This window comes from Quercus robur, chromosome 11 (assembly GCF_932294415.1).
Source record: "Quercus robur chromosome 11, dhQueRobu3.1, whole genome shotgun sequence".
Taxonomy (NCBI): domain Eukaryota; kingdom Viridiplantae; phylum Streptophyta; class Magnoliopsida; order Fagales; family Fagaceae; genus Quercus; species Quercus robur.
In genome coordinates, this window is record NC_065544.1 from 10,097,716 (window position 1) to 10,121,501 (window position 23,786).

Consider the following 23,786-nt stretch of genomic DNA (forward strand, 5'->3'; position numbering starts at 1 on the left):
AAATAAGTTAGCTTTTATCCTTTGGTCACAAATTTATTTAAGGCGAAACTACACAATTGGTCCCTGAAGTTTACCCTATGTGCGCAATTAGTCCCTTAAGTTTAAAGCGAGCACAATTAGTCCCTTAAGTTTTAAATCTGAGTTGTATTGGTCCTTTCACTAACTTCTGTTAACGGTGTTACTTACGTGGCTAACTTCACAATGACTTGACATTTTCTTTAATGATGTGGCATATTTTTAATTAAAAAATTACAAACTAATTGAGAAAAAATATTAACCGGTGTTTACCAAAAAAGAATTCTATATTTTCTACCTACTGTAAAAACCCACAACAAGAGAGAAAGGGAGAGAGGAAAGAAATCAAACCCCAGTAAAAGAAAAGGAATAAACCTGTATAGGGAGACATGGATGAATACTTCAACCAGTATCCCTCACAATTGAAGATATGGTGGCTTGCCGATCGTGGCCGAGCTTGACCGCCGGTGAAGTTTGGGTGGAACCCAGGTTTTCTTTCTCGATGAGGTTGAAGTTGATGGGGGGTGGCGGCGGAGGAGGAGGTGGTGGCGCAGAGACTGAGACTGAGTGAACTTTCTTGCTTTTGATTAACCCTTTCTTAAAAAAACTGTGAAAAATAGAGGGTGGTGGAGGAGGTGGTGGCGGCGGCGGCGATGGTAGTGGCCTTGTAGAATAAGCTCGGTCAGCTTCAGACGGAAGCGACTCGTCGTAGGGATCCTTTCTTTTCTTCTTATTCCTCTTCCGCTGCTTGTATATTGAAGCCAAAACCATTTTTATTTCCTTCTTCACATTGCTCTTTTTACGCCCACTCTTCACGTACCTCTGCTCCTCCGAACGAACTCCCGCCGGAGATGGCGGCGGTGGAGGCGCTGGTGGTGGAGTCCGACGTATGTTTTTCTCTTCCTCTTTCACTTCTTTGAACTGGGTGTCGTTTTGTTTGGCTTCTTTCTCTTTACGACCCACCGTTTCGTAAGTACGTTTTGGTTGAGGAGGAGGAGGTGGTGGAGGTGGCGGTGGCGCCGGTGACTTTGGTGGTGCCGGAGAAGAACGAATTTCAAAGGTATCAACTGGGATTTCCTTAACTTCAACGTCCTCTTCTTCTTGTTCTTGTCCAAAGCTTCTGGGTCCAACTGGGTTATGGTTATAGTTATAGTGAAACTTGTTGATTTCAAAGTCATCAAAGAACCGAAACGGGTGATCATCGGCGTCCCTTTCCCATGTTGAGTCTTGCTGCCTCAGATCTGGGCACGAGCTACTGCTTCTCTTCAAACGTGTCACAGGTTTATTCCTTTTCTTTTACTGGGGTTTGATTTCTTTCCTCTCTCCCTTTCTCTCTCGTTGTGGGTTCTTACAGTAGGTAGAAAATATAGAATTTTTTTTTGGTAAACACCGGTTAATATTTTTTCTAAATTAGTTTGTAATTTTTTAATTAAAAATATGCCACATCATTAAAGAAAATGTCCAGTCATTGTGAAGTTAGCCAAGTAAGTAACACCGTTAACAGAAGTTAGTGAAATGACCAATACAACTCAAATTTAAAACTTAAGGGACTAATTGTGCTTGCTTTAAACTTGAGGGACTAATTGCGCACATAGGGTAAACTTCAGGGACCAATTGTGTAATTTCGCCTTTATTTAACATAAAAGTTATCGAAAACTATATCTTTTAATAAACACAGTATATCAGGAACTACAAAATTTCCAAAGGTACACCAATTGTTATGGACCCCCCCAAAACAAAAATTGTGTGTATCAATATAACCCGTATTTTAAGGATTTATATTCACTAATAATCTTATCGAAACACTGACATTGTGTTCCTCAAAATAAAATTCCTAACTTTGCGAATGAATTTTATTATCATCTAAAAAAATGTTAATTAGTAATGTGTAAATAGCAGTAGATACTAATTTATTTTGTTGGATATTCGTACATGTAGATACATTGGTGTGAGCGATAACGAGACCGCACAGCTATTCTACTATTTTGTTGAGTCCCAAAGGAGCCCTTCATGAGACCCTCTTTTGTTATGGATTAGTGGAGGTCTTGGTTGCTCTGGTCTAGCTGGGTTCTTTTTTGAAAGTGGCATGATATGCTTACATGGGTTTGGCTTATCACCAGTACTTTTTTAATTGGACATATCCTTTTATTTTTAAAGTGAAACTATATTATTAGTCCCTAAAGTTTACTGTGTGAACGCAATTAGTCCCTTAAGTTTCAAATGAGCGATATTGAACCTTTAAGTTTTAAAAATGAGCTGAATTAGTCCTTTTATTAACTACTATTAGTAGTATTGTTTACATAACTAATGGAATAATGATTTGGCAATTTTTTAAATGTTGTGGCATGTTTTAATGAAAATTTTAAAAAACTATTTTACACATGAAAACCCTTAATCCCAAAATACTTGACCTGGCCATTCTCCCATTTGATACTGAAAGTCTAAAACGCATGAGAAAGCAAGGTTGCCTGGAGGGGAGATCATTGTTTTTCCATGGCTGTCTCGAGTGTTGCACCAATCCACCATATGGCACCATCCACAATGACGTTGCAATCAATCCATGGGTTTAAAATTGTAGACAAAACCGTATGGATATTGAGATTCAATCATTCAATCATGGCAAACATATATTGTATATCGTGGAGCGAAGAGTGGATTGCAATGGTTGTTTGCATTGCTTGCATTTGTTTTGGGATATATAGATACGCATTGGAGTTGGGGGACGTGTGGGTTTTTTTTGGATCTAAAATAAAACAAATGTGAAGTGTAGAAATCGTTGATCCTTATGTATTGTAGTGGTTTAATGATTGAGTATATCTCATTTTTGAACCTTTGCATTATTATTTGTCAACCGTTTTGAGTTTAAAACTAAATGATTGATTAAATTATGGGTCATTAGCAAAGGGTCTTGCACAGTTTCAAATAAAAAGAAGGTTATGGTGGGAATACAATTCTAGATCGATGGATTGCAGATGGTGCCATTCCGGTGGATCGGTGCGACTCTTGAGACAGCCATGGAAACCAACAATAGTCTCGCTGGCAAATTTTCTCTCTTGTGCGTTTTAGAAACTGACCGGGAAAGGTCAGATGACTCAGATCAAATATTTTGATATTGGTTTTTGAAATTTATTCATTCAAAAATTCCACATTACTAAACAAAATATGACACGTCATTATTCCGTTAGCCACATAAGCAATACCACTAACTACAGTTAATAAATAACTAATACTGCTCATTTTTAAAACTTAAGGGACTAATAGCACTCACTTGTAACTTGAGGAATTAATTTCGCTCACAGGGTAAACTTCAAGGACCAATAGTGTAGTTTCGCCTATTTTAAATATACAATGGTTAGTGGTAGTGAGTTTTAATCATCACCTTTTATTTAGTTAGTAGATGATGTGACAGTCTTTTATTAAAATAAAAAGGAGATTTTTTTTAAAAAAAACATTGGAGGTAAGTCAAACTCTGTCTACACACTACACATCTTTTTATTCTTTTTAGGGAAAATGGGTATGAAATTTATAAAAATCAATAGTTACAATGGGGTGGAGAGGCGGGATTGAATTTTAGACGTCTTTGAACACTAGAAAGTGTCAATTAATCCATAAGCAGCCTTAGAAAAATGGGAATGGAATTGGGATATTTGTTATAGTGACCGTCATAGGGTCACTTAATTTCTTCTATTGTAATAAAATAATGGGAAAAAAAATGAAAAAAAAAAAAAATTCATCATACAGCGAGATCTTTATTAGAGGTCAAATGATTCAATTAAAAAAAAAAAAAATAGCAGTCCTAGTTCGTTAATGTACAATGGGAATGTTATTTTGATAATTTGTTTGGCTAAACAATATTTTATAAAAATATATCTCCATCTTTCGCATTTTGTAATACATATTGTATTAAAAATTACTCTTACATAAGCTGAATTTCTAGACTTGGGTTGATTTAGGAGTTGGTGGTTTGTGACTTACACATCACATGCAAAATAATTAGCTGACAAATTATTTCTAACTATTTATAGAGGATTCAAATTTTTAATTAGGTTTGGGTGTACCCACGTATAGTGTGTGACTTACAAATGATATTTCCTTTATGAAGAACAACCTTATAATTGTATATCTCACTATTATATAGGTCCTTTAACATTCAAACTTGGAGATTACAATGGGAGCCTACCAACACTTTAGGATAATCCATTTGCATGGACATAAGTATGAATTTAACTGCGCTAATTTTATTTTTATGCACATTTTATATCAAATTCTATTGTAACAAAATTTTAATCTATCTTGTTGAAATGTGATTATGGCTTTTTAGGGTCTCAACATCATATATATAGATGGACTAGTTGGTATTGGATTCTCTTATTCATGAAGTCTAGATGGCTACATTATGAGTGATTACAAATTTGTAACACAAACCTATGAATTTCTACAAAAGGTGCGTGAGAAAGTGGATGTTGATAGAATATACTTGGTTAAAAAGGTGTCTGTTTTTTTCAAATTTTATACAATGGTTGAGGTGTTTAAATTTGTCCAACTTATTCCAATCTGTTCCTCAAAAAAAAAAGAAAAACCTTATTCCAATCTTTATGTGGTGGTTGAATGAGCACCCTCAATTTTTGGAAAATCAATTCCATGTTGGTGGTGAATCGTATTCTGGCATACCTATTCCAATGCTTGTGCAACAAATAGTGTTAGGTAATATCAGAAGGACCAAACCTTGCTTACCTGAAACTCTTTTAATTAATCTTATGTTTTCCTCTTTGTTAAAGACCCAAGTCACCATCAGGGGCATAGCCAGGAATTTGTACATGGGGGGGCTGATTCGAAGGTTGAAATCGACAACGATGAGTATCATTACTGTATGGATAGTCTATATTTTTAGGTTGATATGGACTTTCTTTGACATAAGCTCGTCGGATTTCATCTTGTTTGTTGATAGGGAATTCACATATTTGTTTACGTGATCCTGGATCATGATCTATCTCTTTAGATTGAATTCTTAAAAATTTGGAGGGGTGTTCATCAGGCATTGAAATATCAACATTTGTTTCTACAGCCACAAGTGTTCTAATTTCTGAATTGCTAACATCTTTTTTCTTAAAGAATGCATCAATTGTTTTTCGTTTGCTCATAATTCTTTTAGTTTTAAGAATATGACTCAAAAATTAACCTGAAAAGAACTTTAAAAAATAAAATTTTAATTAGAAATTTTTACTTAGTTATATGAATGTTATTCATACTCAAGAAAAAACAAAATTTCTACTATAATTTAAATAGTCAACCCATTTTTAATACGACTTTAATTAATAATAACCCCTCAAACAAAAACAAAAATTAAACACACAAGTATTGGTACACAACATAAGCCAAACAATTTAACAACACCCACAGCCACATCCACAGCAACATGATATCTAACTAATCAAAAATAGGTAATAAATCAAAACAATTTTACCTTAGAAACTTTGTCTTCACAAAGTGCAAAGATGGGACACCCGTGTGGCAATGTCTACTGCCTCTGCCTCCAAAAGATCTTCCCTTCAAGACTCATCACAAACAATCTCCCCATGCCTTCAATCATGTATTTCTCTAAAAATTTATGAAAATATAAAGAGCATGTGAATATTTAGGTGTAGATAGTTGAGAAAAAAAAAAAAAAAAAAAAAAAAAGACACTAAAAAGAGATGAATCATGAATGTCTAATGCTTAAGAAAGAGAAGGAAACTCACCAAGTTCCAAAACTAAAGCTGAATCAGCTGATGAAGAAAGAAAAAATTGGTCAGAATTTTTTTTTTTTTCTCGGACTGTGAAGACAGAGGACTGGAGTTTTAGGGGTTGGTAGGCAGCGGTACCAGTGCTGAAAGTGTATCAAAGAAGACAAAACAACCAAGTTCCAAAACTAAAGCTGAATCAGCTGATGAAGAAAGAAAAAATTGGTCAGAATTTTTTTTTTTTTTTTTTTTTTTTTTGGGACTGTGAGGACAGAGTCTGGAGTTTTGGGGGCTGGTAGGCAGCAGTACCAGTGCTGAAAGTGTATCAAAGAAGCCAAAAAAAAAAAGAATAAGAAGTAAAAAGGGATAAGGGATTCCATGGGTCAGGGTGGGTTTTTAAAGAGGGAGAGAAAGTGTAATTTTGTTGTTCTTTGGACTTAGAGAATTTAAATGAAGTGGGCTAGCAACTTTTTGTTTTATTTGGAATACCTAAAACTAAAGTTGGGGCTGGGTTAGAAGAATAGTTGAGAAGTGGGTAGGGGGACCGGCTGTCCAACGTTGGGGGGGGCCCATTTATTTTTTCTTCATAGCCTAATGGAATTTTTTTTTTTTTTTTTTTTTTTTTTGCAGGGGCCACGCCCCCCCCCCCCCCCCAAGCCACTACGTGGCTCCGCCCCTGGTCACCATAACTTGGGTTTTCTTACCTTATAATTAGGTAAAATTAATGAAAACAATGAAACAATTTAGGGAAATATCTGAACTTTCAATAACAATAAGTCAATAACAATCACTACTACTTACTAATGAATAGGTAAACATATATATACAGAAATTTTATTTTGAGTAATAACAATATTTTTACAAACTGTTGATATGGCAAATTCTTACTAATTCTAATATGGGCTCATTGCTAAAATCACATTTTTACTTATAATAACTATTTGGAAAATATTAAAACCACATCAGCAATTTATAAAAATATTGTAAAATAGTTTGTGTCTGTAGCATTACTCATTTATTTTTGCTAACAAAAGAGCAATGATAATTACTAACTATAAAGTCAACATACAAATATTTAAAAATAATATTTGTATATTAATAACAAAAGTTTGGTACAATTTCTTAGGTACTATAATTTAAATTGTCCAATCAATTAATCAATATTATATATATATATATATATATTTTTATACAAGATAGAATTCTACTCTAACCTAATCTAAGTGTATATGTGTGTGAAGCTCCCTCTTGGAGACTTGAACCCGGCCCTTACCCCCCACACCTCACAAGCACTTATACTTGTGGAGTGACAATCGCACCAAGGGTGTGCGGTGGTAATATTATTATATTTATTTATACATAAAAGTATGTATGGGAGTCCCATCAAAAAAAAAAAAAAAGTATGTATGGGAGAGTATGAGATTCTTCCCGGCATATTCTTTATCTAGGCTTCCACCTCAGCAAAGATTACGTTTATGTCAAAATAATTAATAATTCATTGAATGTATGATGTATCCATTGATTAAGTGCACATATTAATTATTTATAAGAGTGCACTAATTATATATATATATATATATATATAAATAATTAGTACAGATGAGAGTTGGAGAGTATGGTCTCTTGACGGTCAAATTGCAGGGTAGGTTTCAAAGATACATAATTGTGGAAGCATGTTTGCTCACAATGAAAGTTTTTAGAACCACAAAAGTTAGTGTAGATTAAAGAAACTTTAGGGGCTGTTTGGATTCATTTTTTTTATCACTCAATTTCCATCACTCATCACTCATCACTCAATTTTTTACACCCGTTTGGCATCATCACCCAATTTCCATCATTCAATATTTTTCACACTATTTGTGGGCCCATACCTGTCAGCCGGTGCAACTTTTTCTCTCTTTTTTTTGTTTTTTTTGTTTTTTTTTTTTTTGTTTTCAGTTCCTAAACTCACCGAAGATTAAAAAAAAAAAAAAGAACTGAAGACCGAACCAGTGAAAAAAAAAAAATCAGAATTGAAGACCGAACAAGTGAAAAAAAAAAAAAAAAAAAAGTCAAAAGGTGGTCAAAAGTTGTGGCTATGGGTTCCCTATGTGTGTTTAATTACAATATTGTCATTGAGTTATGAGTTATGGAAATTGAAAACAGCCTTTGGTTGTTTTCAGTTTCCATAACTCATAACTCAAAAATCAAAGAATTGAGTGATGGAAACAGAGTTATGGAAATAGAGTTATCGTTTGTCAAATAACCTTTTTGCTATGGGTCCCACCATTTTTGAGTTATGAGTTATGGAAACTAAGAATTGAGTTATGGAAATTGCCAATCCAAACAGCCCCTTAGTGTCTCTCAATTCACTTATTCCTTTCTCTCACTGGCAGGGATGAACCCAGGTGGAGGCCTAAGGGGGCCCTGGCCCAAAATAATAATTTAGTAACTAAAATTTTCAAAAAAAAAAAAAAAAAGACTTGGGCCCCCCTATCCTAGCTAGCCAACCCAGTCAAGACTCAAGAGCCCATTTTGGATAACAAGTTCTTAATTCTTAGTGATAGTCTCTGTTTGAACTTTCTTACTCTTTGTTTGGTGACTTTGTGTTGGTAGTTATAAGTTTGCTGTAAGTTGCTTAAGCCTATGGGCTTAGGAGACTTGTGACAGATGGCTGTCTGTTATGTTTCTTGCCAATCAAAGCCACAAAAGTTTGGTTGGTTGTGCTTTTAAACCAAACAGGTCTGTGCTAGTACTTGCCACCTTCTATTAGTCATGTTTTTCTTTTTCAGTTTATTTTTTTATTTAATAATGTATGGTAAATTGGTAGGATATATATATATATATATATATATTGAAAATTTTGTAGTTTCCAAGTAGCGACTTTTGTTTCCATTTCTAATAAGAGTTGCGGTTTAAGAATTTTTCTATTTATTAAGGTTGATACTTTCTTGTTATTATCCCGCTTATCCAAATTACATCATCCACAATAGCTACCCTTTCGGAACCAAAAGTTTTTGTTCATTAGTAGTGATTCACTTGCACCTATTGTTAACTTATAATGTTAAATTAGATAAATTTATAAATTGAAAAGAAGTGAGAAATACTAAATTTATAATTAAATGCATCATGCATATTACCTAGATTCTAGTATTTGTCTTTAGTTAATAACAACAACTGTTTGTGAGATAATATATATGATTCTTATTTTATTTGTAGATCATGAAAAAAAAACAACTACAATGTTTGATTTTTTTAAAAGAAAAGATTCAAATTCTTCAGAAGTCAACGTAGGATTGCCAACAACTAATGTTGCTATTCCAATTCCAGAAAATGTGGATGTTCCAATTCTAGAAAATATTCATTCCCTAATTCCGGAAAATGTTGATGTTCCAATCCCAAAAAAATTCATTTCCCAATTCCAGAAAATGCCGACATCCCAATTCCAAAAAATAACCATATCTCGCAAACACAATTTCAAAAAGTTGATCTTGATTCTTTGGATTATGATCCCGGAGCATGCAAACAAATATGGGAATATCATGTTAATCAACGTTATGAAATTCGACGGGCTTACATTAAAAATGGTCCACACCAACCTCGTCTAGAGAAATACAACCAAAGTGGAAAACACAATTGTAGCTTTCAAGTTTCTTGGTTTGAATATTATTCAACATGACTTGAATATTCTCCTACGAAAGATGCAGCTTATTGTTTACCTTGCTTTGTCTTTCATAAGACAAATGGGGTTGTGGGACAAAATACATTCTGCTGGTGGATTTAGAAATTTGACGGACTCTTTGATGTTATACATTGAAAAGGATATAGTTTCGACATTTAGTTTGCATTCAATCATAGATGATTTTGAAGATTTGAAAAAGCGTCGAGTTCCCTTTTCATAGATGATGGTATTAAGAAATAATAGTGTTTTGTGTCTTTTGTTTTTGTTGGTAGATGATTGTATCTTAATATATTATGATCCCGGAGCATGCAAACAAATATGAGAATATTATGTTAATCAACGTTATGAAATTCGACGGGCTTACATTAAAAATGGTCCGCACCAACCTCGTCTAGAGAAATACAACCAAAGTGGAAAACACAATCGTAGTTTTCAAGTTTCTTGGTTTGAATATTATTCAACATGGCTTGAATATTCTCCTACGAAAGATACAGCTTATTGTCTACCTTGCTTTGTCTTTCATAAGACAAATGAGGTTATGGGACAAAATACATTCACTATTGGTGGATTTAGAAATTTGACGGACTTTTTGATGTTATACTTTGAAAAGGATAGAGTTTTGACATTTAGTTTGAATTCAATCATAGATGATTTTGAAGATTTGAAAAAGCGTCAAGTTCCCTTTTCATAGATGATTGTATTAAGAAATAATAGTGTTTCGTGTCTTTTGTTTTTGTTGGTAGATGATTGTATCTTAATATATTAAGAAACAATGATTTTTGGGTATTTATCTTGGTTGATAGTTTATTAATACTATATTGATGCGTATTTGAAAATTTTTTTTTCCCGCTTGTCTCTGGCCCCTCTCAGCTTGAGATCCTGGATCCGTCCCTGCTCACTGGATCATAACCATGAAAAACCCTTTCAAGTTTCATGCAAGGATGCGGTTCTAGTTTAAGACTAAGCAGCAATGCCAACACAACTATATATCTTTCTTGACCACATAATGCCTAAAATAAGAATATGACGACTACATCCCTATTATTATTATTAATAAGTGTAATGATAAAATCTTTAATTTCAAAGCACAATTTTTAATCAGAATATGGAATGCAGTTGCAGTAAGAGGTAAGCTTATTTCCTCCAAGATTAAATTAGCTTTAAGTAGTACGTTGACTGGTTGAAATGAACAAGAATGGTGTTAAGGTACTTTTTTTACACCTAACTTTATTTGAGTATTACCTATGTATATCACTATAAGTTTTGGGTTTTCCCAAATTTTTTTTGGCTCTATTATTATGTTAATCACAAATATTTCATATCTCATTATCTAAATTGAGTCACGATATAAACTATCACAAAAGGCCCAAAAAACTCCTATTTTATCTAATTTTATTATCATTATTTTGCTAAACCCAAAACCGACCTTATGAACTCAATACACACATCTTATTCTATTTAAAGCCCAAGAATACTTATGCTTGACAATATTTGAAGAGCCCATGATTCAAATCCATGGCAAAACAATTTTATCAATGGAATTCAAATCCACGATCAAAGCCCATGGTTTGAACCCATGGCGATTTATTTATCCAAAGCCCAATTCACATTGGCAACATCAAAGCCTAATTCTCATCAGTACTATTAAAAACCCAAGCTAACTATTTGACACTATTTATCAAAAGCCCAAGGTTATCAATACTTGGCAAAATACTATATCATAATTATTTCACTTAAAAGTCCAATAATGAACAATACTTTAGATCCTTAAACCTATTACCATAATATTATAAGCTCATAGAATTTATGAATTATCTACTCTCAAAACCCATGGCGATCAACTTATAAAAGCCCATGGAAATATATGATTATTAGACCCATGACATTTATTTATTTCATATTATAAACTCATGTTCACTATCCATCTTACATCACAACATTCATAATATTTATTACCAAAACTTATGGTAATTATTCATCCTACATGTCCATTATGATTATCTATAGAGAAACTCATGAAATCATTACATTATTCCATTATAGTGATTGTTACTATATTTATTTAAAACCCATGATAAATATTATTCTCAAGAAAAATATTGGAGGCCATTATTTAAAAAAGCCCCAAGGAAAATATCATTTACAAAGTAATTCATAGTAAAAATTGTGAGAAGCTATTTAAAGCCCATGAGGAGTAAAAAACCCATGGCAAAGCATGTATTTAATGCCCATTTTGTAGGCCCAAGAATCTCGTGAAGAAGTGAGCAAGCCCAAGCAAAGAAAGGGTTATGTGGCCCAACTAAAGATGCTGAAATGAAGCAAAGTTCCAACCCAAAAAGGTCCCAGCAAGAGGCTTGAAAGTGGGCAACCAGACCTTGTTCATCCTTAACCAAAGAAACAACTAGAGCCCTTTACAAGAGGACCAAGCCTTTGAGGATGAACTAGGGGCTGTCCCATCAGTTTTTTGCCACCCTTTACCTAACGTGAACAGTGCCCAAGGGCTATCATATCAGCTAAAGTCAAAAGGATGAAGGGACTCCATCATTTTCCTTAAGACTGCACCTCCAACGAAAGGGGAGCTGAAATCAAATTATCCAAACTTCAACAAATTGATGCTATAAATGTTAAAAAATGTTCAAGACGTGATTCATGTGCCAAGCCCATGAATCCTAAAGGGGAAAAAATTAGGAACATGTGGTTTGGAGGGCATAAAGGGATCTCCAGCGGAACCCTCTGAAGTGGGCTTAAACTTTGACACCTGGCTTGGGGTGTTGAATCCTACTTCCTAGGGTCCAAATCTCAGTTGCAACACTAGTTTTCTTCTTTAATACTTACCTTAATCCCATTGGCTGAACACAATCTCAGCAATCTTAGCATTTAATGCAAGATTACTCCAAATACTACCTTGCCCAGAGAAGCAAAACAGCCCTAAAAGCAAATCTCCCATTTTTAGGTCAAATCCAAGTTATTAATTTAGCTGACCTGCTCCCCTGAATCAGACCTACGTTTTTTTGGATATTTGTTAATTAATGCTTCTCTAAACTCCATTATAAAAGTATAAACACCTCAGCCCACAAAGGGACAGCCACCCCCCCCCCCCCCTTGAGACTTTGGGGTTCGTTTGCCATTTTTGCAGGTGGTTTAGCTTTCCTTATACTCACAATTCACATCTTTAGTCTACACTCATCTAATCCCAAATATTCTTCTCCCCCCTTTACACAATCACAACTCAAAAATGTCATCCAATTAGTCACAAACAGCCCATTACTCACAAAAAGTTTCAATCTCAGTATTAATCCTATCTCACTCACTTAAAACAACCCACATTCACCTCATTCATGCCTTATGCACACATACTCACCAAAATCTTAGTTTAATACTTGATGCATTGAGCTGGGGATCTTTCTCTCCTTTCATTCTATCCTATTTTTCCTCTTTTATTTGTAACTATGAAGCCTTTAATCCTTATTTATTATTATTATGATGAAAGCCATAATGTTTTGGAAACTATGGAAGTTCTCCCTCATGTTGACTTAATAATAATAAGGAAAAAATATGATTTTTTACCATGTAAACACACTTATTAACCTAATATTACCCTACTGCTGGAGATAATACCGTACCACTAGAGGACTGATTTGAACTATCGGAGTAGAACCATTAATGTACTAATTAAGTATTGTAATGTGTTTTTCATTGGGCTTTTGTTGCTATTTTGTCATGTGTAGCCTTTGTTTCTTGCTTGGATGGATTTGTTATCACACCGAAAGCCTTTATGTACCATCTCAAGAGCTCATAGTCGAGTTTCGGCTTGACTTCCCAACATCTTAGATAGAGGCATCAATTTCTCCCTCGACAAATGGTTTACAACAAATTTGGGTTATATTCGTAGTTGTGTGTTGACACCCCATTTTGTAACCTGCATTTAACCTCACTTTAAGGGTAAAATGATAATTTTGCCTTGGAAATATGCATCTTAATTCTGGTCATTAGATCCTTAATATCATTTCACCAAAATGATCTTGATGTTGTAACGATCAAATCGACTAGTCATTAGCCCTAATCGGACCATCGGATTGAAAGTTATCATCAAATCAAGTTTTAATGGCTGAGATGTATCATCACAAATTGAGTCTGATTATATGTGTTTATGAACAATTGATTTCAATTGGTTATAAGTATAATCAATTTGAGATCGATAATGTGTCATAATTTGATTGGTTAGGACTACATTTTATGGTAGGGTTGCACACACCTAATTTACTAGATAGTTAAATATTAATTATTCAATGAGTAATTTGTACAATTATCTTTTAATTAGAGTAAATTTATAATCAATTAAGTCTGAAATGGGAGTGATTGGAGCCATTTAATGTTGATTGGGAGCTAATTTGGAACCTATTAATGTTAATTGTGCTGAAACCATTTTCTAACAAATGACCTCTGCTCACCATTTCATCGATATCTCTTAGAATATTTTGAATATGTGAATGAGATTAATTTTCCCAGAAACTAGACATCCGGGGCTTCAATTTAAGCACAAGAACAAGACAATTCCGATTAGAATTAAGTCAGATATGATTTTTTTGAAATTGACTTTAAAGGCTGTTACAGAAACTACGGGAAAACCGAATTTTGGCTTGCTCCTCACTCCCACCAATTTCTCCATTTAATGCACCAAATTTTCCTAAGGCTAAAATGAGGTCTAGGTTCATGATTCTTTGTCAACCCTCATTAAATGATCTTTCATTCATATTTCCTCCACCACTACTATATAAATCCTCCCTCTCCTTCATTCCAGGACACAACCCCCCCCCCCTCTCTTCTCTTCTCTTCTCTTGAGTTCTAGTGAAGTTGAGTAGTCTTGTCATATCTTGGTTTTCCTGAGACTCAAGGTATTGAGTGAGATTCACTCTCCCTCTCCTAGCTCTTCTTTTCCTCTACCCTTAGGACTTCTATCAAGAGTCTCCTCCTCCACCATATGGATCTTGCATGAAGGTATAATCCCCTTCCCTAACTGTTTGTTTATGTTGCCATGATGAGAATTTAAGATTAAAGCATGATAATTCCCTTGAATATGTTTGAATGTTCTTAATTGTTCTTATGTGTTCTTTACATGTTCTTAGTTGTTTATCACATGTTCATGCATATCACTAGATTTAATCTTAAATCCACATAAAAAATATGAAAAACATTTTTGTTTAATAATTTTTTCAAATCTTTGAATCTAAGTTATCACCATCCACACACATTCGCTAGAATTTATTTTTCAATTCAAATACAATGCTTAATAAATTGAACTAGGGTTTATCACATGCACACACATTAAATTCAACATGTAAATTGATTGACATATTTGATGATATGATATGAATGTTGGCCACCATAGTTTAGAAGACCGGTTTCACCGGGCAAGGTGGGTGCTTAACACCTTCCCATCTTGTAACATAGCTTCCGAACATAGTTCAAGGGTTGATAGACCAATGCTTATCATTGTAATTTTCAATTTCTAAATTGTAACTAGGAAACAAAGCTATGTACTTTATCATAGATTGTATCTAAGACCAAAGCCATGTAATTTTCCTATGATCAATGTAAATTCAATTGAAAATTAATAAAATGAGGAATTTTTCAATTTTGGTTTTCTTATTTATCCCAATAATTAAATAAGTGACGACTCCATTGTAAAACCCTTAATTTAGAGGGGAAAATATAATTAGTCAAACCTCCATTTTGAGAGGCAATAACATGACTCCACCCATTCACGTGGGTTTGGCCCAACATCCTATAAAATGGGTCAGAGGCGCGGACTCTCACATTGTGTTCGTGTAATGTTTACATCAATCTATCCTTAACTTTTGTTGTAAATTTTTTTTGTAAAATATAATGGTGATATAGGCAAAAAATAATTTTTTAATTACGAAGTTCCCTAAAATGTACTCGATAATGTAGAACTCAAGAAACAAACACGTTCTTCACTTTTGTTAGGAATTTTTGTTTTGGCTAATTTGGTGTCAAATTTTCCTTGTGAATGCAAAATTTCCTTGTATTGAATTTCATTTGAGTTTTATTTGCATTATAGACGATAGGATCTCAAGCCAAAATTTTGCTCGAGCAAAATGTTCATGTCAAGTGAATTGGTCAGTTTGAAAAAATTTGTTATGCAGAAAATTTCATTTTAAACTTGCTTGATTTTCAGTCAAGCGAGTTTATGTACTTGAGAGAATTCAGTTTTTTTTTTTTTTTTTTTTTTTTTTTTTTTTTCTCTATTGTTTCCATCTAATTATCTCTCTTTTATGTCTTATAAAACTTAAGAATTCACACCCTAATTGTAAGAAGTGAGAGAGGGCTACCTATTCCATTTGAGAGAAAACCATAATTGCCTCTATCCCTTCACCCTCTCAAATTACCATACCTTGTGAGAGGAGATCAACCAAACACTCCCAATTACCCTTGTTCATCATGGATTGAGTGATTGGGGCATGTCCCAAAACTTTCAAATGTTCTTCAAGTATCATTAGCTTGGATTTGTGGTTGGTGTCTCAACTTGCAGAATCAGCCTTAGGAAGAGAAAGGGTCAGTGCAGCCAATTGCTAGTGGGAGCGGGGAGTTCAAATAGAAGTGCATCTATAAACTAGGAGGGTTTGTAAGTGTATTGTATTGTAACAATCTTTCTAGTGGTTTAATTGCTCTTTGTGATTGTCAATGGAATATGAAAATGGTTATCTAATGAATTGGTCTAAATTGTTCAATCAATTAGAATTTGATAGGAATCAAATTTAGAGGTCTAAAGTGTTAATCCATTAATTCCATACATTGTTTTGTTTGGATTGTGATTTTTCAATTGTCACGACTTGGGACATTGATAAATAAATAAATATGTATATATATAAATATATACACAGGGGTGTAGCCAGAAAATTTTACTTAGGGGGCCAAATTGTAGTATTGATATATTTACCAAAGTTCATATTGAATACAAAATTATTAACTTTGATATATTGTTATATTCTTGAATATTAATGAACATACAAAAATTATATAGTTTATTATAGACAAAAAAAAAAAAAAAATCCAATAAAAGAACATTTCACATCGGAATTATGCCTAACGATCTTTGATGGAATAAAGATAGCAATACAAAAAAGTGAACCAAAAAAAAATCTTAAATACCCATATGCATATCAACACACACACACACACACATCAACACGTACACAGTGGCAGAAGAAAGAAATAAAAATAATACTAATGGTAAAATAATAATGATGATTGATAAAAGAGAGAGAAAAGAAAATGCACTTGCATATTCACCTCTTTAAAGAGTCAAGAAGATGATGTTGCACTTGGCCAAAGAATGAATTAATAGTTTTGGTTGAGATAGGAGTTTTTGTGTTTTTTAGAATAAACAGCAGAATTTTATTCAATGAAAGAATAAATTTATATAAGAACAAGGCAGCATCAAGGAGAGCCAAAGAAAACTGCAAAAGCTATAGAGCTTTCCCACCACCTATCAAAAACAACAGCTATATGCAAGGTTACATCAAGGAAAGTCAAAGAAAAACAAGACTATCTTACAAACTCAAGACAAGCTTCCATAATTAACTTCCAAATATTCTATAGCATAGGCTGCAGTAGACCTGGCTAGAAAAGAGGGGTTAGGACGTGGAGTATTGTAGTAAGCCTCATTCTGCTTATTCCAAATCATCTAGTTGGTTGTTAAAAATATTGCAATCCCTGGGTCATTTTTGTGTTGAGAAGAAAGAAAATGGGGTAATGGACCGGCACTAGCAGCTACAACAAAACTCCGTTGGTACCTAAATATGAAAAAGAAAAGAAAAGAAAAAGAAATTATGTAGGCAAATGGGTTGTCAATGATGCTAGATAGTGAGTTATTATCCATTGGACTAATTATAAATTTTTTGGACAATTGAGAAGATCAACTGTTAGTCATTATCCCTTGGACTAACTATAAACCCAAGGAATAATTGGGGTGGACAGGTAATAAGGTTTTGGAAAATTGAGGAGGCCATCTAGAAATCCATTGGACTAATTAGAAATCTTAGAAATAATTAGAGAGGCTAGTTCTAATTTTTGGGGAAGGCTATATCCTATTACTAGTATAGTTGTAGGAGAAAAAAAAATGGGGGGGGGGGGGGAGGGTGGCCAAGGAGTAATGTAGCTCCACCCATATATATATATATATATATATATAGAGAGAGAGAGAGAGAGAGAGAGAGAGAGAGAGAGAGAGAGAGAGAGAGAGATCAAATTACACTTAGTGTAATTTTAAGTAATGTTACATCATTCAATAACTTGTTATTAAATTCATATTTTGAAAATCCAACTATCAAATTACATGCTCTATATGTTCTTAACATGCATGCCAATTTTCATGGCAATCAGATGTAATTTACCAGTCGATTTATAAACTCATATTTTATGTATTATTTTAAACTACAAAAATTTTAATTTAAATAATTAATTGATGACATGATATTAATTTTTGATTATCTTTAAATTTTGTAAGCATGAATAATATACGAAGATAATATAATTTAACGGTGAATTTGTCAAAATTCACATCCAATTAAAACATATTGAATAGTGTAATATTGCTCAAAGTTACACTAGTCGTAATTTGAACCTATCCCATATATATATATATATATATAAATTATTATTTGATACTCCGAAGTCATTTAATGCAAAAATGTGACTTAGATTGAAAAATTATTTGAAAAAAGTTAAATTTTTATTAGGTGTTTTGTTATTATTAGTACCAACTATCATGTGGTTCTTTCCTCTAAAAACAAGACAAAAAAAGAAAAAAAAAAATCAAAAAGGAGAAAAGAAAAAAAAGCAATACGTGGTTCTTCTTAAAAAGAAAAAAAGTATCATGGATTGAATTCCAAATAAAGTTTAGTTACAAAATTGTTATAACTTGTAACTTTAGATTATAACCTTATTCAATATTTTTTTTTATGTTATCAATAAATTAATAAATTGCCAGTTTTTATAATTTAAAATTACTCATAAAATAAAAATTTATAGATTATATTATAACATCTAATCTATACAAATTTTGACACTTGTTACCAAGGCAGTATATAAAGATTTTTTTTTTCTTTTGAGAAAAAAAAAGAAAAAAAGATGGGTTATGGATGAGTTATTCCTTTCGCTTTCCCTAGTAGTAGAAGAATTGAAGAACCCATTCCCGCCTCTCTGGCCTTTGATATTTCTACTAAATCTAATAACCCAAATACCCAACACCTATAATACTGTATCAACTCTTTCGCCCGCATCTGTTGCAGTTGCAGGTATCTCTTTCTCTCTTTCTGTCTTATTTTCATAGGATTTTCTTTTCCCTTAATAAATCAATAATCATGTTTAGCTGTTATGGCCCTCTGTATCATTAATTTATTCGCTCTCTCTCTCTCTCTCTCTCTTTGCATCTACATTGTATACGCTCCTTGCCTCACTTTTTATTTTTGTGGGGGTATTCCTGTAAGTTAAATTCCCCACTTTCCTTGGACTTAATTATGAATAAACTTGAGGGATGGGCTGTCTATTTAGTAGCATATTTTTGTGAACAATGGCATCATAAAATGTTAAGGTTAAGATCTCTTGAACCATGAGCTGTGTCACTCCACCTCAAAACAAGTTCACGTTTTTAATGGCATTCGACATCAGATCCTGTGGGTCTGTTTTAGAACCAAGATAGTATACCATATTTCGGATGTATATGACATCTCTCTCATAGCAGATGAGTCTCACAGAGTTAAATTTTCAAATTGTAGTCCCAAACAAGATAAAGTATGTTAGAATAATTTTTAAATGATTGTAAATTACAAAAACCACCCTTGAGCTTTGAGCTTTGAGAGGATGACAATCTCCCACAAAATTTAAGGGAAATGATCCATCCCTTGAGGTTTGGTGGAAATTAACACATTAGTCCTTCCATTAATAATCGTAACGAAATATTTCAAATTTTGAAAAGTTGGTGAAGAGTGTGTTGTACTATAAGAATTGGGTAGGGAAGGAGAGAATTACTAGAGGTAGTTGGATTTGTGGACCTGCTTGCAGAGTTGGAGTTGCTGCTGGAAGTGTTTTTGGGAAGCTTGGTGACAAGGAACGATAAAATGTAACCAAACCAAAAGAGCATTCATTGACCATGTTTAGATGGTTAGGGCTTAGCCAATGGAATCTTTTTAAAATTTGGAATATTCTGCTACTGTCATTAATGGAATAATGGTGTGTTGATTTCCTCCAAATTGCAAGGGAGGGGAGTGTCATTCCCTATCCAATGATTAAATTCATCATTTCCTAACATTTTAAGTTGTTGGAAAAATTGATAATTTATCATGATATCAGAGCAAGTGACCTTAAGTTTGAATCTTGTCACTAAGAGCCTTGTAACTCAACTAGCACCTCTTGGTGTTTCCAATGAAGATGTTTAGAATTCCAATTCCCCCTCCCCCAACTATTGAAATTTCCACTCAAAAAAAAAAAAAAATTCACGTGTTGGGTCTCGCATACTAAGCAGGAGTTTGGGATCACACATGAGGGGGGGGGGGGGGGGTGTTATGCTTGGTAATTTATCAGGATCCACCATCTCAAGACTCAAGGTGGTACATCAGGATTTGATTCCCCTTGGGTGTGTGAGTAAATTTACCAAGAAAAAGAAAAATATTAGGGATGTTATGCTCATTGATACATATCCACTAACACTAAACATGCATTGAGTTATTCTAGAATTTCTAGGATAACTTTGTTGTAAAGTTCTTATAATCATAATCATTTATTGATAAATGGATGATTTAGATTTTGCTACATTATTAATAACTTAAATAGATGCTTAATAATCAAATAATCGACTACTCACAGCTTTAGCTGAATTGATTTCAGGATCAGGACTATACAGCAATGGAAAAGAATGAAAAACAAAGGAATAGATCATTGTCAAACCTTCCGCTGGATCTCATAGGAAGCATACTGTCCAGACTTCCTGTCAAGTGTCTTCTACAATTGAAATGTGTTTGCCGGGCCTGGCGTGATCTCATTTCCAATCCCAAATTTGCCAAATATCACCTCAAACATTTTATCATCCAAGAGAAGCTCATGCTCATGGAGCACTTTCTTTATCCAGTGCACTATGATGTGCTGAATAGTGTGGTAGAGGAGCTTGATTATCCTGTTACCCCTAGTTCTGTCTATGTCTTTTTTAACATTGTTGGATCTTGTAATGGTTTGTTATTAATAAATGCTAAAAATGATGCCTTGGTTTTGTGGAATCCATCCACTAGAGAGGCAAGGGAGCTGCCAGAATCACCCATCGAGTTCCTCACTCGTTCTCGTAAATGCTTGTCTACTGTATATGGGTTTGGTTATATTCCTTTGCTGATGACTACAAACTGGTTCGAGTGGTTACATTTGCTACTGAAAGGTTTGAAACAGTAGTGAAACTGTATTCTTTGGGAACCAATTCCTGGAAACGGATTGAGGACTTCCCATACAGTGTTCCCAACAAATCTGATGGGATATTTGTGAATGGAGCTCTTCACTGGTTGGTATATTTGGAGAATGATTTAGTTTGCCCGTATTTTGTCTCTTATCTTGATCTGGCTGAGGAGAAATATGGTTGGCTGGAATTGCCTGATTATGAATCTGGTCAATCATTTTGTGATATTGGGGTTTTGGGAGGATGCCTACATATGTACCGATATGTCAGTGACATTATTTTTGAAGTGTGGTCTATGAGAGAATACGGAACAACTGAGTCATGGACTAAATTTTCCATCATTGTCCCACATATGACAGGACTTGAAAATTTTGTTCATGTGAAGCCTTTGTGTTTAACAGAAAAGGGTCAAATAATATTGAGGATAGGCAGAAAGAAACTAGTTATGTACAATCCAAAAGAAGAATTGTTCAGGTATTTACGGTTTCATGGCTTGTCAGAGAATTCTGTTGTAGGGACCTATGTTGAGAGCCTTGTTTCGCCTTACAATTTCGATGTTCCTGGGGGGCAGTATCATGCAGAATGGTAGCAAGAAAAAAGAATGATTAGAATGGGTAAGATAGACTATCTAGTTTGATCATTTTGCTTATCTATTTACATGTTTATTCACTCTATTTAGTCTCTGCTATTTAAAAATACAGTAAAATCTTGGGGAAGGATTTGAAGGTATCATATCATGCAAATCCTTTATTTTATATATTAAGGGCATAATGGCATATTAACTTTGAATTTGATGAATGAGGCTTGGGTATACGCTATTCAGCCTAGCATATTCCAAACTGAGTCAGTGAGGGTGGATAATAAAGGAAGAAAAGAATGTGCTATCAAAGCTCTAACTATGGAGGCTACCGAGTGTAAGTGTTTTTCTATTGTTTTATATTCATTCTTAAAAATGACACTTCAAATTCTATTTACTTCAGTCGTGCAATGTTTTTTGCTGATTTCCTTTAATCCATCTCTCTCTCTGCCTACTTGTCGAAGTTATGTGTGTGCATGTGTTTGTGTTTGTGTAATGCACTATCATTCATCATCTTTTGTTTAATTCAAATCAAGCGTGCCTCCCAACATTTTGCCATGGCCCATGACCATCTCATTCCCATTATACATAGTTTATCTGATTTGTTCTTCTTGGCCTGTTGGAGGGCTACTCTAGATGCTTGGGTATTTGTTCGTAGAAGGTGCTATGACGATATTCCATGGCCATATAGGCTGTGTAATATGATATGCAATACATGGTGCATTTGGTGAGAGAGGAATATTCAGATCTTAGCAGGTGTAAGCTTCCTTAGAACAAGATTCTGGTGGTGTTTTTTTTTTTTTTTTTTTTTTAATCACTTCTGATTTCATGTCCACAGTGGGATGCAATTATTTTTCTCTTTTCTATGTTCTCTCTAAGTCTATTGAAATTTAACTAGGTGTTTTTCTTAAGTGCTTGGTGTTTGCTTCTGTAATTTTTAAATGTAAACATTAAATCCTTGTATACATGTATTGTCAAAATTTGTATTTAAAATTAAAAATGAAATAAACAGGCCCTTCTGTAGAATCATTAATTACCGGTACTCACATATCTTAGGGGTAAGCTATAGCTGGTTTTTTCATTGCAAATTGAGAGATAGATCTTTGCAGAAAATGTAACATAATTTTCTAGGATATTTACCTCTATTTAATTTCATAGTTAGCAACTTCTTATCTTAGGATTGCCGCTTCCCCCCACCCTGTCCTCCTAGGGGTCCTCTTCTGTAGTTGACATACATTATGGTATGTGTGTTTGCACATTTTAATTAATTTTCTTACCTATTGATAAAAAATTTAAAAAGAAAAGAAAAATAGAAGCAATTGATGGCCATAATCTACTTAGTACTTATCAAAAATATACTTATCATCTGCATTGCAGTTGTAATCCTTACTGTGATTTGTTTAAACATTAAATCCTTGAACTTGTTTATTGTCAAAATCTGAGTATTAATATCTATAAATTGTTGCATTATCATTAAGTACAGATGCTCACATCTCTTGGATCTAAACTTGCACTGGTTTAATCATTACAATTTGAAGAATATATTGCTGGTCATCATTTCTAGATTTCAAGACTGATCGGAATAACTCTTTCTACTGTCATGCTTAAAGAAAATTTACCTTTGAGCTGAAGTGTTTGTTGAGAGGGAGAACATTATCAGTTTATTGAGCTTCTTTGGGTTGATGCATAGGAACTACCATCACTCCCCTTCCGAATTGGTGGTGGTTGGTTCAGGTTTATTCAAGACACAGGCGAAAAATAGAGATAGGGGAAAAGAATGAGAAAACAAGAAAAATTTTAAGTTTCACCTCCTAGAATTTTCCTTAAATCCTTAAGATTCGTCACCTCAGTGCTTGGAATCATCACTAAGCAAGAGAAACATTCTCTAATAATAATATATATATATATATTTTTTTTGTTGATAAGATCATAAAATTTTTAATTTATATTGAATGCTCAAACCATTACTGGAGCCTCTTCTTATATGGTTTCAGGGATTATATTAAGGCACAATTACATCCCAAGAATCCCCATTAATAATAGAAGCTAAATTCACTATTCAAAAATAAAAATCGGTATCTAAAAAAATCTTAAATAATAAATCCTGAAGTAATTTTGCGTGTACTCTTGCATCATAGGTGGGGGCAAATTGTTACTTGGTAGTGTTCAGTACAAAGTTTTCCACATGTTCTGGATCTTTAAGCACTATATTCTGCCTCAATATCTCATGTACTTTTGGGTGCTCACCTCAATTGTTGTTTGCAAGAGCTCTTCTTACTTCTTCTAGATGTAATGAGATTTTACATGCTAATTTTTTATTTGCAAATAAAGTAATGGGAATTTGCAAGTCTG

The 23,786-nt window shown here is 33.7% G+C and overlaps 2 protein-coding genes across 2 annotated transcripts; one reads left to right on the forward strand and one right to left on the reverse strand.

The window, feature by feature from the left end:
- Positions 1 to 417: 417 nt before the first annotated feature.
- Positions 418 to 12,343, reverse strand: LOC126704688 (formin-like protein 20). Its single transcript, XM_050403715.1, has 3 exons — positions 12,301 to 12,343; positions 12,232 to 12,245; positions 418 to 1,278 (listed from the first exon to the last, which is right to left on the reverse strand). The coding sequence occupies exons 1-3, from the start codon at positions 12,341 to 12,343 to the stop codon at positions 418 to 420; spliced, it is 918 nt and encodes a 305-aa protein (XP_050259672.1).
- Positions 12,344 to 20,756: 8,413 nt separating this feature from the next.
- Positions 20,757 to 21,446, forward strand: LOC126704689 (F-box protein CPR1-like). Its single transcript, XM_050403716.1, has one exon. It carries the CDS (start codon positions 20,757 to 20,759, stop codon positions 21,444 to 21,446), a length of 690 nt encoding a protein of 229 aa, XP_050259673.1.
- Positions 21,447 to 23,786: the final 2,340 nt, after the last annotated feature.

Coding starts and splice junctions, on each gene's coding strand:
- LOC126704688 (XM_050403715.1), bottom strand. CDS start 12,343: ATGGGAGATTTGCTTTTAGGGCTGTTTTGCTTCTCTGGGCAAG.
- LOC126704689 (XM_050403716.1), top strand. CDS start 20,757: ATGCTTGTCTACTGTATATGGGTTTGGTTATATTCCTTTGCTGATGAC.